General features: G+C 41.8%; 1 protein-coding gene across 1 annotated transcript in view; it reads left to right on the top strand.

Annotated features, from left to right (window-relative positions):
- Positions 1-12057: 12057 nt before the first annotated feature.
- The window catches only part of LOC112254134 (serine/threonine-protein kinase 4), a 58902-nt gene continuing 55396 nt past the window's right edge, over positions 12058-15563 (top strand). Inside the window, exon 1 of the mRNA XM_024426402.2 lies at positions 12058-12412. Coding sequence (XP_024282170.1) covers positions 12369-12412 — 44 coding nt within the window. The 5' untranslated portion in view covers positions 12058-12368. The remainder of the gene's footprint in view (positions 12413-15563) is intronic.

The following is a 15563-nucleotide window of genomic DNA, read 5'->3' as shown; positions in this document are numbered from 1 at the left end:
GCAGCTCCTGACTGACTGGCGGCTCTGGCAGCTCCTGGCGGCTCTGGCAGCTCCGGACTGACGGGCGGCTCTGGAGGGTCCGGACTGGAGGGAGGCTCTGGAGCATCCGGACTGGAGGGAGGCTCTGGCAGATCCGGACTGGAGGGAGGCTCTGGCAGATCCGGACTGGAGGGACACACAGGAGACTTGGTTCTTAGAACAGGCACAGTACTCAGCAGGCTGGAGAGATCTACTGGAGGCCTGGTCCTTGGAGGAGGCACAGGATAGACCGGTCCATGGAGGCGCACTGGAGGTCTCGAACCAAGGGCCTGAACAACCCGTCCTGGCTGGATGTTGATTTTAACCTGGGACTTGCGGGTCGCAGGCACAGGACGCACTGGGCTGTGCAGACCCACGGGAGACACAGTGCGTAGGGCTGGTGCCATATAACACGGACCGAGGAGACGCACTGGAGACCAGATGTGCTGAGCCGGCTTCATCCCTCCTGGCTCGATGCCCACTCTAGCCCGGCGATACGAGGAGCTGCAATGTAGCGCACCGGGCTATGTATGCGCACTGGGGACACCGTGCACTTCACCGCATAACACGGTGCCTGCCCGGTCTCTCCACGGTAAGCACGGGGAGTTGGCTCAGGTCTCATACCTGACTTTGCCAATCTCCCTGTGTGCCACCCCCCAATACATTTTGGGGCTGCCTCTCGGGCTTCCTTTCCAGTCGTGTTCCCTCGTACCGCTGGTTCAACTCTCCTGCTGCCTCCGCTCTCCTGGCTGCCTCCATCTGTTCCCATGCGAGGCGATCCCTTCCGGCCAGGATCTCCTCCCATGTGTAGGATCCCTTCCTGTCCAGAATGTCCTCCCATGTCTATTCCTCCTTCTTACCACGCTGCTTGGTCCTTTTGTGGTGGGTAGTTCTGTAACGGCTGTCCTCTTCGTCTGAGGAGCAGTAGGAAGGATCGGACCAATATGCAGCGTGATAAGTGTCCATGTTCATATTTATTTTAACTCAGAACACTAAGACCAAAATAATAAAAATAGACCATCATGAAACAGTTCTGTCTGGTGCAGACACAGAGACAGAAAACAACTACCCACAACTCAAGGGCGAAACCAGGCTGCTTAAGTATGGTTCTCAATCAGAGACAACGATTAACAGCTGCCTCTGATTGAGAACCATACCAAGCCAAACACATAGAAATACAAAAAATACAAACACCCAACTCACGCCCTGACCAACCTAAAATGGAGACATAAAAAAAGGAACTGAGGTCAGGACGTGACATGCTACTGGCGTGTAAAGTGGTCGGGAGCCTGAACCTGAATAATCAACCTTGACCAACCTTGATTTACCAGTCTGCAGCTGGCATGTAAAGTTGTAAAGTTGACATTTGACCAAAAACACGAGGGGGAAGAACAGATTCCTCTCAGACAACCATTGGAACATCTGAAGTATATGTTCTAACAACCAATCCACTACCAGAGAAGCTCTAGTAAGGACATTGTGAACTCTGGTGGACAAACCAGAGTCTTACATCCCTCGACAACTTCCCCAAAGGACCCATCGAGTTCAACAGAGAAAGACAGCTTTGTGTAAATATATATTTTGCCTTTCTAATCCGAATGAGCGGTGGTTAGGGTGCTAAGTATTCGTATTTCCGTAGCTTCCAAATGTAACAACGATAGTTGACTCTCATTGTCTCACCCTTTCCCTCTCTTTCCATCCCTCCATCTTTTATAACCAAACACTTTTGTCCACTAGGAACCTGTTTTCATTGTATTACGTTAGTAATCAATAACCTATACCGTGTGTGTTTAGGTATTCTGTGTTATTATTTACTTAGTAAGTAAATACATAATTAAGACAATTTGTGTATTGCTGATTCATCAATAAGGTTAGGGTTCTTCTGAGACTGATACGAGGTAATGATGATTAATAAGTGACTGTTATTGATGTAAAGGATATCTATATGTCTTTAGAGTTTAAGTCAGGAGATAGTAATTCATTAAACAACTTTGTGTCCCAAATTCTTAATGAGTTCATTCTTACACGATTAATTTAATCGAGTAACAATTAAACATAGTTAGTTGATAAAATAAATAACAGTCATCAGATTAATGATAGTCACGTCACGACAACCTTTTGAATAAAATAAGTGTTTCCATTGTTATTGAACAGGAACATGAAGGCTATCAAATGTGTACTGTAACAACTGTGTCGCCTATGCTTTGGACATATGCCCTTATCCTCTTACTGGGATGCCAGAAGACTTTTATGTGAGGTACAGTGCCTTGCGAAAGTATTCGGCCCCCTTGAACTTTGCGACCTTTTGCCACATTTCAGGCTTCAAACATAAAGATATACATTTACGACATTTATTGGATATTTCAAACTTTTTTAACAAATCAAAAACTGAAAAATTGGGCGTGCAGAATTATTCAGCCCCCTTAAGTTAATACTTTGTAGCGCCACCTTTTGCTGCGATTACAGCTGTAAGTCGCTTGGGGTATGTCTCTATCAGTTTTGCACATCGAGAGACTGAAATTTTATCCCATTCCTACTTGCAAAACAGCTCGAGCTCAGTGAGGTTGGATGGAGAGCATTTGTGAACAGCAGTTTTCAGTTCTTTCCACAGATTCTCGATTGGATTCAGGTCTGGACTTTGACTTGGCCATTCTAACACCTGGATATGTTTATTTTTGAACCATTCCATTGTAGATTTTGCTTTATGTTTTGGATCATTGTCTTGTTGGAAGACAAATCTCCGTCCCAGTCTCCGGTCTTTTGTAGACTCCATCAGGTTTTCTTCCAGAATGGTCCTGTATTTGGCTCCATCCATCTTCCCATCAATTTTAACCATCTTCCCTGTCCCTGCTGAAGAAAAGCAGGCCCAAACCATGATGCTGCCACCACCATGTTTGACAGTGGGGATGGTGTGTGTTGCTTTTATGCCAAACATAACGTTTTGCATTGTTGCCAAAAAGTTCAATTTTGGTTTCATCTGACCAGAGCACCTTCTTCCACATGTTTGGTGTGTCTCCCAGGTGGCTTGTGGCAAACTTTAAACAACACTTTTTATGGATATCTTTAAGAAATGGCTTTCTTCTTGCCACTCTTCCATAAAGGCCAGATTTGTGCAATATACGACTGATTGTTGTCCTATGGACAGAGTCTCCCACCTCAGCTGTAGATCTCTGCAGTTCATCCAGAGTGATCATGGGCCTCTTGGCTGCATCTCTGATCAGTCTTCTCCTTGTATGAGCTGAAAGTTTAGAGGGACAGCCAGGTCTTGGTAGATTTGCAGTGGTCTGATACTCCTTCCATTTCAATATTATCGCTTGCACAGTGCTCCTTGGGATGTTTAAAGCTTGGGAAATCTTTTTGTATCCAAATCCGGCTTTAAACTTCTTCACAACAGTATCTCGGACCTGCCTGGTGTGTTCCTTGTTCTTCATGATGCTCTCTGCGCTTTTAACGGACCTCTGAGACTATCACAGTGCAGGTGCATTTATACGGAGACTTGATTACACACAGGTGGATTGTATTTATCATCATTAGTCATTTAGGTCAACATTGGATCATTCAGAGATCCTCACTGAACTTCTGGAGAGAGTTTGCTGCACTGAAAGTAAAGGGTTGAATAATTTTGCACGCCCAATTTTTCAGTTTTTGGTTTGTTATAAAAGTTTGAAATATCCAATAAATGTGGTTCCACTTCATGATTGTGTCCCACTTGTTGTTGATTCTTCACAAAAAAATACAGTGTTATATCTTTATGTTTGAAGCCTGAAATATGGCAAAAGGTTGCAAAGTTCAAGGGGGCCGAATACTTTTGCAAGGCACTGTATATAATTATAATGTCTATATTGGTATAATTTTCACATGACATGTATTTTGCGTATCTTACCTGGATATTGTCGCATCAGAGGGAATGCCTAATCTCCCACGAAGACATACTGTATGTGCTCGGTGCTTGGGTCCCTCGGCAAGCGCTCTGGCCTTGGTAGTGGCAGCTGGCCTGCAATGAGTTGGGAGCCAAACTTGCTCCCAAACTATGCACCCACGTTGATCACGGTGAAGCCCATTTTTCCACAGAGGTAAAAGCAACAAAATCCCCCTTTCGGATATGCCAGCATACTTCTGGGATGATAGCACAAACTGTTGAGATCCCTCACTTATAACTCGCAGCAATACTTTGCTGTGTGCTGCCACTCGCCAAAAACCAAATGGTCACAGACAGCCTTCCCGCAGCAATTATTGTAAAACTGTGAGTTCTCTCATGCGAAATGTGAGGGGCAAGCTGCTGAAGCAAGTTGTCAAATCTGGAAACGGACATCCAAAAGTATTGAAAATGTGTTTCCTTGTCAATGCTTCGCATAGGTTGGACAAGAGATGTGTATTCTCCATATTCCCCTCTTGTAGTGTTCAGTGGATGAACTTTTCATTTTATCAGTTTCTTCTGCTTCTTATTCTCCTGAGTAATAAGAGTGTCACGGGCATCCTCCTCTTCTTCATCTGAAGAGGAGAGGCGAGAAGGATCGGAGGACCAAAATGCGGCGTGGTATATGTTCATGATGAAATTTAATAAAGAAAACACTGAACACTGAAACACACTATACAAAACCAATAAACGAAATAACGACTGTGAAGCTAATGAGAACTGTGCTGACACAAGCAATCAACATAGACAATCACCCACAAACAAACAGTGAAACCCAGGCTACCTAAGTATGATTCTCAATCAGAGACAACTAATGACACCTGCCTCTGATTGAGAACCATACTAGGCTGAAACATACAAATCCCCAAATCATAGAAAAACAAACATAGACTGCCCACCCCAACTCACGCCCTGACCATACTAAATAAATACAAAACAAAGGAAATAAAGGTCAAAACATGACAAAGAGCAGTTCACGCTCTTGCTGTTAAAGCTCTAGCAATTGCAATTCAAAAAGAGATGTTTGCTTCTGCGACTAAAAAGTAGAGCCGTAAAGCATAGAAGACCACAGACTAGCCTGACAGGCATCCGACACCGGATCCGGAAGTTCAAACGTTGTCACTAGCTAGAGTCAAAAAGTGTGCTTTGGCCCCTCCTGCTTGGTATGCTAGTCTGACTCCCCAAGCCCTCTAGTGGATACACACTATACAAGACTGACTTCCTCTCTGGGTGGAATGCAACCAATAGAGTCCACACCCCAAAAAAACAGACTCCACCCACATAGATCAATGGAGTGGAGCTTTTAGCCGCCTTTAACGTGGTCCCGGTTCCAGGGATGTGCAAAGCTGTCATCAAAGCAAAGGGTGGCTACTTTGAAGAATCTAAAATCTAAAATATGTTTTGATTTATTTAACTATTTAAAAATAGTAAAAATAAAGAAAAACACTTGAATGTGTGTCGAAATTTTTGACTGGTACTGACCGCTCCTCCATTCACTGCCTAATGGGTTTCCTATCTCCTCCATTTTCTAATATCTCTTGCTGTTGCATCCGAAGAAGCTGGGTTATTTTACTGAAGACTACGAAGCATACTTATAATAAACAGAACAGATTTATTTAATGTTCTCCTTAACACATTACAGTCAACTACTCTCTACAGTATCTTCAGCCCGAATCTCCAATACATCATTGAACTTTTATCGGCCTTGCATCTTGTATTCCAATCACTTCATTGCAAGAACGGAAACCCCATGATCATTTGTTAATTCAAATAACTTAACCCCTGCATACAAATCCCATTGGCTATTTGCAACCATTTTACATCTAAACTCAATAACACATAATACATTTCTCAAAACACCACACTTGCCATATATGGATGTGTGTGTGTGACGTCCAATCTCAGTAGCTATATTCTCCTGGCGATTTGTTTATGGATGTAGTATTTAATTATGTATTTTGTTAATTAAGGAGATAAGAATATTGGGTAGGATTTAGACCTTCACTGTCTCTGGTCCACACTCCAGTCCAGTTGGTGGCAGTAATACACCTTAAGGTTGGTTGCCAACCGCCATATAAATCCACAGAAGAAGAAGATTGTTTATTTTTTTTGCATGAGGAAGTCGAGAAGGAAATGGTGACTGTGCTTGAATCTGAAAATGCCGCAAGTGACGTGTGATAATGAGTGGAAAATAGTGTAATCAAAGAATGGAACAAAACGAGCAAAGATTGTAGTGGAAGACAAGGACTGGACCAATAATGTATTTCTTATTGGACAAGGAGATTCAATTGGGAAATCCATTTGTAATATCGAGGACTGTGAAGGAACTAGTGGGAAAAGTGGATTCAATCAAGGTGACTAGAAGCGGCCTTCTTTTAGTTAATTCTGTTGATGAAGAACAGAAGATGTGTGCACTGGATCTGGCAAAATTGTCCATGCCAGAGGTAACATGTTTTGATCTTCAGAGCAGGGCGCCTACCAAAGGAGTTATAGCTGGAGTCTCGTTGGATACAGATGATGAGTACCTTAGTCAGAAAATCTCAGGAGTGGTCAGTGCACTTCGCTTGACCCGTATATGGTGAATGGAAGGAAGGAGAAAAGCCTGTTGATATTATTGTTCTTTGAGGAGACTGGATATGTGAGGTATGCGGTCAGAGCATTTGTGTCCAAACCATTACAATGTGGAAATTGTAAAGGATATGGTCACGTATCAAATGTTTGCAGACAGAAGTATGATATTGAAGAATCTGTGAATGGAAAATGTTGCATTTGTGGTGGGGATCATACTCCGGACTTCCTTGAGTGCCCTATTAGGGCGAAGGAGGTTGAGGTGTCAAGGGTCAGGGTTGCACAGCGGATCTCCTATGTGGAGACCGGTGAAGTCAAAGGGGCAAGAGTCAACATTGTTGAAGATATGGCGGTGGATGCATTGCAACCAGTTGCTAGTGTTTCAAGTCAATCGGGTGACCTGGATACACTTATTGTGAAGAAGGTGGATTTTGTGGCATTTATAGCCACAGTGACTAATTGCACAGCACAAGTGTCTAATAAGTCCAAGAAGCTGGATATCATTATATCTGCAACCGACGGAAGCACTACAAGGACTGTTGTTGCTAGGAAATGTCCCGTCCTCACAGGAGGTTTCTGAGCCTGTGTTGAGACCTGATTCGAATTAGGTTTTTACAGAAAAGCAGGTTGATTTTGTTTATTTAATATTTATTTATTTTTACCAAAATATTTTCCTTTTTGGGATCCTTGTTATCCTCCCGCAAAGTAGGTGGCAGAATGCACATCTAACTCCCACAAGACGGTCATATCTTCTTCCTTCCCATCCTGACTGGGATTTACAGTGCCCTGGAGACACAGCCCGTGATAAGAACATCCATGACTCTGTCAGTGCCCAGATCAAGAAGAACTTTACCAAGAGCTAATGGAAGGTGGGTTACTCTTCCTTAGTGGCGTGTATTCATGGATGCCAAGGGAAGCCAGACTTCTGTCTCAGTATGTGTAGGCCATCTATCTGATACTGTATGGTAAAAAAGAGTATGACGTTGTTGCTGCCAGTAGCATTGAATGCAAGGGAAGCCAGCGGGCATTTGGCCTCCCTTGATTAAAAAAAAGTATGCCAATCAGCGTTGCGCTAAACTAAGTGAGCTAAACTGTGAATGGTCCTGGCTGAACAACAAAAAAGTGTCAAGGGAAGACATTTTTGGATATGGCTTCACTCCAATCAAATCAAGAGCAATACGTCACTGAGACTGACTACTTGAATTCTTGCATCTCCTTGTTTTGTTGTCCACCAGTGGCTAGCTAGCTAAAACTGGCCCTTTCCTAAATTAGCCATGGATGGAGACAGGGATTTGACGTGGTTTTACTTAATTCTCCGTACTGGCCAATGATTATGACGACGATTCTGATCCAACCATAAATTCATACATTGTGCCCCTGGCCTGAGAGGATGGAAGTTCAATATGTAGCTAGATGTAGAAGGCTGTTAACTAGCTAACGTTGCCCATGAAAGGAAGTTAGGCAAGCGGGCAAGCATTTTTGCCAGGTAGCCTAGGACAACAAAGAATGTGTGTACTGTATGATAGTCATAGACCGTTTCATCAACATGAAATAGAGGAAGATGGCAAGTAAGGTGAGTCAACATGTTTTTTCTACTTGCACGGCCACGCACACAGAGAGAAATCAGAACCATGAACAGCCTCATCATATTTATCTAATGTTGATTGGACAATATTGTTTTTGGTATCTTTAAGTTGTCACTGTATTAGACTAAGCATAGGTGATTTGATGATATTGAAGTGTTAAAGTTGAAATGGTACTGTCTTTGCAACTTGCGGAAACTCTCTGTGGTTCTAAATCAGTAGTTGTTTATTAGTCCGAAAATGTAATGTAACTGTTTGTTACATACAATATGCTTTGTGGACTTTTGTGATGAAACAAAGGTGTGGTTGAATTTATTCTGCCAGTCTTTCTTGTCTCGGCCTTAGTTAATATGCCTTGCAACCGTGATATAAAGGCCTAACAAGTTATAGAGCAAACAACACTATTAACACAACACACAGGTTGTAATTTGGATTTTTTTCCCCTGACTTGGCTTCCCCTGTGATTTTACCCACGCACCGTTACTTCTCTTACTGCACTCTCCTGCTATCAACTATTATAACTGTAATATTTTGATAGCTTTTTGTGCAAAATGGCATGTTACAATAAGGGTGTATTTACAAGGGTTTATAATTAGTAATGGTTAATGAATAATTTATAAACGTGTAAATCTCTGATGGTAATGTGGTCCTACACCAAGTATTCTCCAGCTGGGGACGTCACGAGCCTCTCAGCCAGACCACCCTCTCTGGCCCATGTAGAAGACACCGGCTGTTATTGTAGTAGAATAACAAAACAAGTGTCACTTACTAATACTGTGATAGTTCTCACTCACTAAAACTAGTAAAGTTTTAGTAAAACTAGTAAAGTTTTAGTAAAGAGACTTGATCCCTATCTCTGTTTGCCTCCAGCTGAGGGGGGCTGCTCCCAGAGTGCGGATCAGATCAAGACTCCCTGACCAACTGTACCCACCGCTAACCTGCAACAAGCTGCATCTGTTCCCCCGGACACAAAGGGTGTTGCCAACCAATGACTTTCGCACGATATACCTGTGGAGTCCAGAGAAACTCCCCAGTCTGGCCCAGAACACAGAGCTGTTGTTCCAAAGAAAAGGAGAGCTATTGTATGTACCCACTGCATTCCTGGGTGATATTATTTTGAGAGTGGGACAGAGCTTGTAAAGTGTTTTTACTCATGCTTTTAAAAATGTACCTCTGCTTTTTCCCCCCCATCTCTGTGTTTCTGTACATGATTTTTATAATCGTTATTATCCTTCCCTGTTCACAACATAGGACTGAGCCACTGATGTTACCTGCATGATCAGATGACAGGCAGACAGGTTCTCATGCATGTTGACTGGCAACAGGTGTTTTTATAGCATGACAAGTCTACTGCAGAACTATACTGAACAAAAATATAAACGCAACCATTTCAAAGATTTTACTGAGTTACAGTTCATGTGAGGAAATCAGTCAGATAATCTTGGCAAAGGAGAAATGCTCACTAACAGGGATGTAAACAAATCTGTGCACAACATTTGAGAGAAATAAGCTTTCTGCGCATGGACAATTTCTGGGATCTTTTATTTCAGCTCATGAAACATGGGACCAACACATGTTGTGTTTATATTTTTGTTCAGTGTATGTGGTACCACCCATTGTGGAATAGTTTCCATACAGCAGATAATGCAGCTAATACTTCACGAGAGATGGACTTACATGAAGTGCTGTTCCTCAAACTAAGAATAGGTCTCATTTAACCCAGTTTTACTCTTGTTTAAACAACATTCTAACCTGATAGGGCAATATGATCCTGTTGATAAAGACTCTTTTATGGGGAGTTTCAGCCTGGATTTGAACTGGTCAAAACTTTATCTATTTAAGTTAAGACCATGGGAGATATGAGCTCAGTTTAAGAGCACGGAATAGATATGCACGAATAGAAAGCCAAATATATGTTTTTTACTGTGTAGATACAACCAACCCCCTTTGGATCACCCTTCCATGGATCTTTTCTTCATTCATATTGCGGTTGATTTTTCAAGCAATTGTATTGTGTACAGAGAGAACTTGAATGTAAATATTAATCCAGTCATCTCACTTCATTAAATGTCACTCACCATAAGGTCATGTTAAATTTTCATAACCTATTGGACATACAAAAGTGGGATTTTGTTATTCACTCAAGAATACTCATTTTACTAAAATGTTTGTGCATTTTACAATTGAATGTATGTACAAGAAACAGCTTGCCCTGGCAACCTTCAGGGTGGCATTGAAAAGTCTGACATGGAATATATACCCTAATCTGTGATCTGTGTAAGACGCAATATCTAATGAGAAATTGTCAGTTGTAACCCATTAGGTTGAGGCTTTCAGCCCGAGATGGTTGGCCATGGAATAAAAAATAAGTTGGTGTGCTTTTGCACCCCTTTTAGGTCTTCATAAATATCCATCCCATGTCCAGTCATACTCGTGGTCTCAGCGTGTGTCCGTCAACGTCAGTCCATCTCAGTTGCGGTGTTCAAATCGAGGTCCTCACGTGTCTGTGAATCACAACATTAAAGACGATGAGTTATGACAGCATTTCCACAAATTGAGCCATAGACAATACAACTTAAGCATTGTTTTACACTGTCTACAGTGTGTGAATGACAGAAGAATCTTATCACAGCAGTAGATCCGTTTGTGTGTGGTCACCTAGGCCTTCACATCAACCGTACTGGGACCATTGGAGACTTGAGTGTGTATATATACTGGGACCCTTGGGATGAGTGTGTATAAGCTTGTCCTTAATAAAAATCATAGCCTATTGTCGTAATTCGGCAGGTTGATTGTTTAAGTCAGGTGTTAGAACTGGGCTGGAACAAAACGTTTAACACACACTCCTGCTCTTCAAGACTTCCTGCAATGACAACTGACCAAAGCAGGAGAATAGTGTTCCAGGTTGAAACAGCTAACCTAGTTGAAAGGTGATAAGACTCAGGCACACCCATTGGTTCTGGAATAGAGAAGGTGCAAATAAGGTTTGCAATTAGGCATCAATAACATGACAGTAATTCTACCTCAAAAACAAGTGTGAATACCAATTTACAACCCACCATACCATGTAGGACTAAATCAGGTTACATAGTATAGTTACAAGGGAAGGCTAATGATCTGCTGTCCAGAGGGTAACAGCAAACGTATCAATTGTCCCGAGTGGTGCAGCTGTCTGGCGCTGCATCTCAGTGCTAGAGGCGTCACTACTGACACTGGTTTGATTTCAGGCTGTATCACAACCGGCCGTAATTTGGAGTCCCATAGGGCAGCGCACTTTTGGCCCAGCGTCGCCCAGGTTAGACCGTCATCGTAAATAAGAATGTGTTCTTAACTGATTTGACTAGTTAAATAAAAGGTTAAATAAAATCAATACAAATCAATCTCTGAAATCTAAAAAAACAGACTAAAATACACCTAGCCATCAAGAACACGTAGCCCTAGTTACCTAGCAAGTAAAACTGGTGGTTTATAAAAGCCAAATAAAATGTAACTTGTTTTTATGAATTTCTTATTAATTTAAATGGCTAGACAAATAGAAAGCTAATGTTAGCTAGTTATATAAGAAATGTAATTCACATAATTGTCCATTTAAATAACTTTAGCCAATTTAGCTAACATTAGATAGTTAATCCAGAGATTCTTACTTTTTGTCTATATTCGGCAGACACATCCAGATTATCATGACCCTGATGAGTGACATGACGCTGAGTTCTGTATGAGTTCTGTATGATAGCCACATTAGCAGCTAATTAGCTTTTCATTTTTGGGGGGCTAAATACAGGCGAATATATTGATAAACGTCACCTTTAACGATAGACATTTACATGGTTATCAAAACGTAAGCCTACGCGAAACACTTATTTGAAGTGTTTCTAAAATCTACAATGCAGGGATAAAATGAATGGTGGAAAAACGATTATAACCATTTCCGTGTTTGAACGGTAGGTTTTATGGGTATTATGATTCATGCTGTGGTAGGCTATTTTCTTTGGCCCCCCTCATTCCTCGCCCAGTCTCAAAACGCTCTTCCTGGTTTTAACTGAATGTCAAGACACTTGGCTACAAATTGTCAAAAAAGTCAAAAGCAGCCTAGTCAGAGGAGGATGGAGCAACGAATGAGATTCCAGTAGTTTAAGGAAAATTTCAGATTTTGGAAACTTGGCTTTACACAATGAAACACGAATGAGAAGCTGAGAGACAACTGTAAAACATTCAGAAAAGCGTATCATCGCAGCAAGAGCCGCTGGCTAGCTTTACAGAAGTGAACTATCTTGAAGAAAACAATGGAGAACAAGGACAAAGTACAAATGAGGACACACCCACGCAGGTAATGAATCCGTACAACCTAGTTAAATTGGCTGCAGAAGTTTGTTTCTCCAGTTTGAATATTAGCCTGATCGTGTTGGAGTTAATATAAGCTAGCTAAGGGAAACATAGCTAGCTAGCATCTTACAGCGGAGAGACACTACCAAGCTCCAACGTTATCAACTAACTGTCTACATGCTTGGTAGTTAGCTGTTACTGCTAGTGTAACATACCTGATATTGCACCACATAGATATATTTGTAGGAAGATAGTTTGAAATGGCACAACATTGCCTGGCTCCGGATCTGATTGTGTCGGTTTGCCAACTCCTATCATTCCGCACCTATGGTTGGAGATGATAAGACAGGACTGGGGGACACTGGGTCAACAGTTGCTCTTCCCTGATGCCAACTGTCAACTGAAAATGGTGTTAACTACCTACTGTACATAAGCTAGCTAATAGCTATACAATGTTGACAAGCGACTAGCCTAACAGCAGAAATGCATCTAGCATTTGATTTGGCACGCTGGGGGCTATGAAACAACGGAGCCCGATTAATTTTCAATTAAAAGAAGGGACGTGGGCGGAAACCATTGGGCGATGCAAGCATGGGCGAAAGAGTGGACCAAAGTTGTTCTCCGCGACATCGCGTTGCTATTGACCAATGGAAGCCCACTATAGTTTCCAGCAAGCACCTACTAGATTGACTGTTGATACCTAACACTACATAGCGTGCTTGCTAGTACCGACATGAGGGCGAAATTAGCTTGGCTATCCATTTAGTGGATCACTGCTGTAATGTAGCAGGAGTGACAAGGGACACAACCACATCGGCTAACATTATTGGACACATAACTGACGATATACAGTGCCTTCAGAAAGTATTCATACCCCTTGACTTATTCCAAAATAAATTTGCGTTACAGCCTGAATTCAAAATGGATTAAATCGATTTTTTTCTCTCACCCATCTATACCCAATAATGACAAAGTGAAAACAAATGTTGGTGCAGCAGTCTAAGGCACTGTATCTCAGTGCAAGAGGTGTCACTAGAGTCCCTGGTTCGAATCCAGGCTGTATTACATCCGGTCGTGATTGGGATAGGGCTGCACACAATTGGCCCAGCGTCGGCTGGGGTAGGCCGTCATTGTAATTAAAAATGTGTTCTAACTGACTTGCCTAGTTCAATTTAAAATATATATAAGTATTCACGCCCCTGAGTCGGTACATGTTAGAATCACAATTGAGAGCATCCTGTCGGGCTGTACCACCGCCTGGTACGGCAACTTGCAGGGCTCTCCAGAGGGTGGTGGGGTTTGCACAACGCATCACCGGGGGTAAACTACCTGTCCTCCAGGACACCTACAGCATCCGATGTCACAAGAAGGCCAAAAAGATCATCAAGGACAACCATCCGAGCCACTGCCTGTTCACCCCGCTACCATCCAGAAGGCGAGGTCAGTACAGGTGCATCAAAAGATGGGACCGAGAGACTGAAAAACAGCGTCTATTTCAAGGCCGTTACTGACACAGAGAGGCTGCTGCCTACATACTGACTCGAATCATTGGCCACTTAATATATAGATAGTCACTTTAATATCTTACATTACTCATCTCATATGTACACTACCGTTCAAATGTTTGGGGTCACTTAGAAATGTCCCTGTTTTTGAAAGAAAAGCACATGTTTTGTCCGCTAAAATAACATCAAATTGATCAGAAATACAGTGTAGACATTGTAAATGTTGTAAATGACCATTGTAGCTGGAAACGGCAGCTTTTTATTTTTGATGGAATATCTACATAGGCGTACAGAGGCACTTTATCAGCAACGATCACTCCTGTTTTCCAATTGTTCCAATGGCATGTTGTGTTAGCTAATCCAAGTTTATCATTTGAAAAGGTTAATTGATCATTAGAAAACCCTTTTGCAATTGTTAGCACAGCTGAAAACTGTTGTCCTGAATAAAGAACCAATAGAACTGACCTTCTTTAGACAAGTAGAGTATCTGGAACATCAGCATTTGTGGGTTTGATTACAGGTTCAAAATGGCCAGAAACAAATAACTTTCTTCTAAAACTCATCAGTCTATTCTTGTTCTGAGAAATGAAGGCTATTCCATGTGAGACATTGTTAAGAAACTGAATATCTTGTACAATGCTGTGTACTACTCCCTTCACAAAACAGCGCAAACTGTCTCTAACCATAATAGAAAGAGGTGTAGGAGGCTCGGATGCACAACTGAGCAAGAGGACAAGTACATTAGACTGTCTAGTTTGAGAAACAGACACCTCACAAGTCCTCAACTGCCAGCTTCATTAAATAGTACCCGCAAAACACCAATCTCAATGTCAGAAGCGACTCCGGGATGCTGCCCTTCTAGGCAGAGTTTCTCTGTCCAGTGTCTGTTCTTTTTCCCATCTTAATCTTTTATTTTTATTAGCCAGTCTGAGATATGGCTTTTTCTTTGCAATGCTGCCTAGAAGGCCAGCATCCCAGAGTCACCTCTTCACTGTTGACAGTGAGACTGGTGTTTTGCGGGTACATATACCGCCACCCGTCAGACTTGTTAAAGGAAAAGTATTCCTCCAGTATGGGATGAGTAATCGCTGTCCTGATATCTAGAAGCTCTTTTCGGTCATAAAACATGGTGGCAGAAACATTATTTACAAAAGAAGTTACAAATAACTCAAAAGCACACACACAGTAGCACAATTGGTGGTAAAACAGCAGTCGTCTCCTCTGGCGCCATTACTCCATTACTCCACCTGCAAAGAATTGCAAGGTAATGGAATCGACCGATTTATGATTTTTCAACGCCGATACCGATTATTGGAGGACCAAAAAAGCAGATACCGATTTAATCGGCTTTTTTATTTATTTGTAATAATGACAATTACAACAGTACTGAATGAACACTTATTTTAACTTAAAATAATACATCAATAAAATACATTTAGCCTCAAATACATAAAGAAATCTGTTCAATTTGGTTGAAATAATGCAAAAACAAAGTGTTGAAGAAAGTAATATGTTGCAATATGTGCCATGTATGTGCCATGTAAAAACGTGTGCCATGTAAAAAAGCTAACGTTTAAGTTCCTTGCTCAGAACATGAGAACATACGAAAGTTGGTGGTTCCTTTTAACATGAGACTTCAATATTCCAAGG

This window comes from Oncorhynchus tshawytscha, linkage group LG07, assembly GCF_018296145.1.
Source record: "Oncorhynchus tshawytscha isolate Ot180627B linkage group LG07, Otsh_v2.0, whole genome shotgun sequence".
Taxonomy (NCBI): domain Eukaryota; kingdom Metazoa; phylum Chordata; class Actinopteri; order Salmoniformes; family Salmonidae; genus Oncorhynchus; species Oncorhynchus tshawytscha.
The sequence above is the reverse complement of the archived record's forward strand: the minus strand, read 5'-3'. Positions and strand labels throughout refer to the sequence as shown.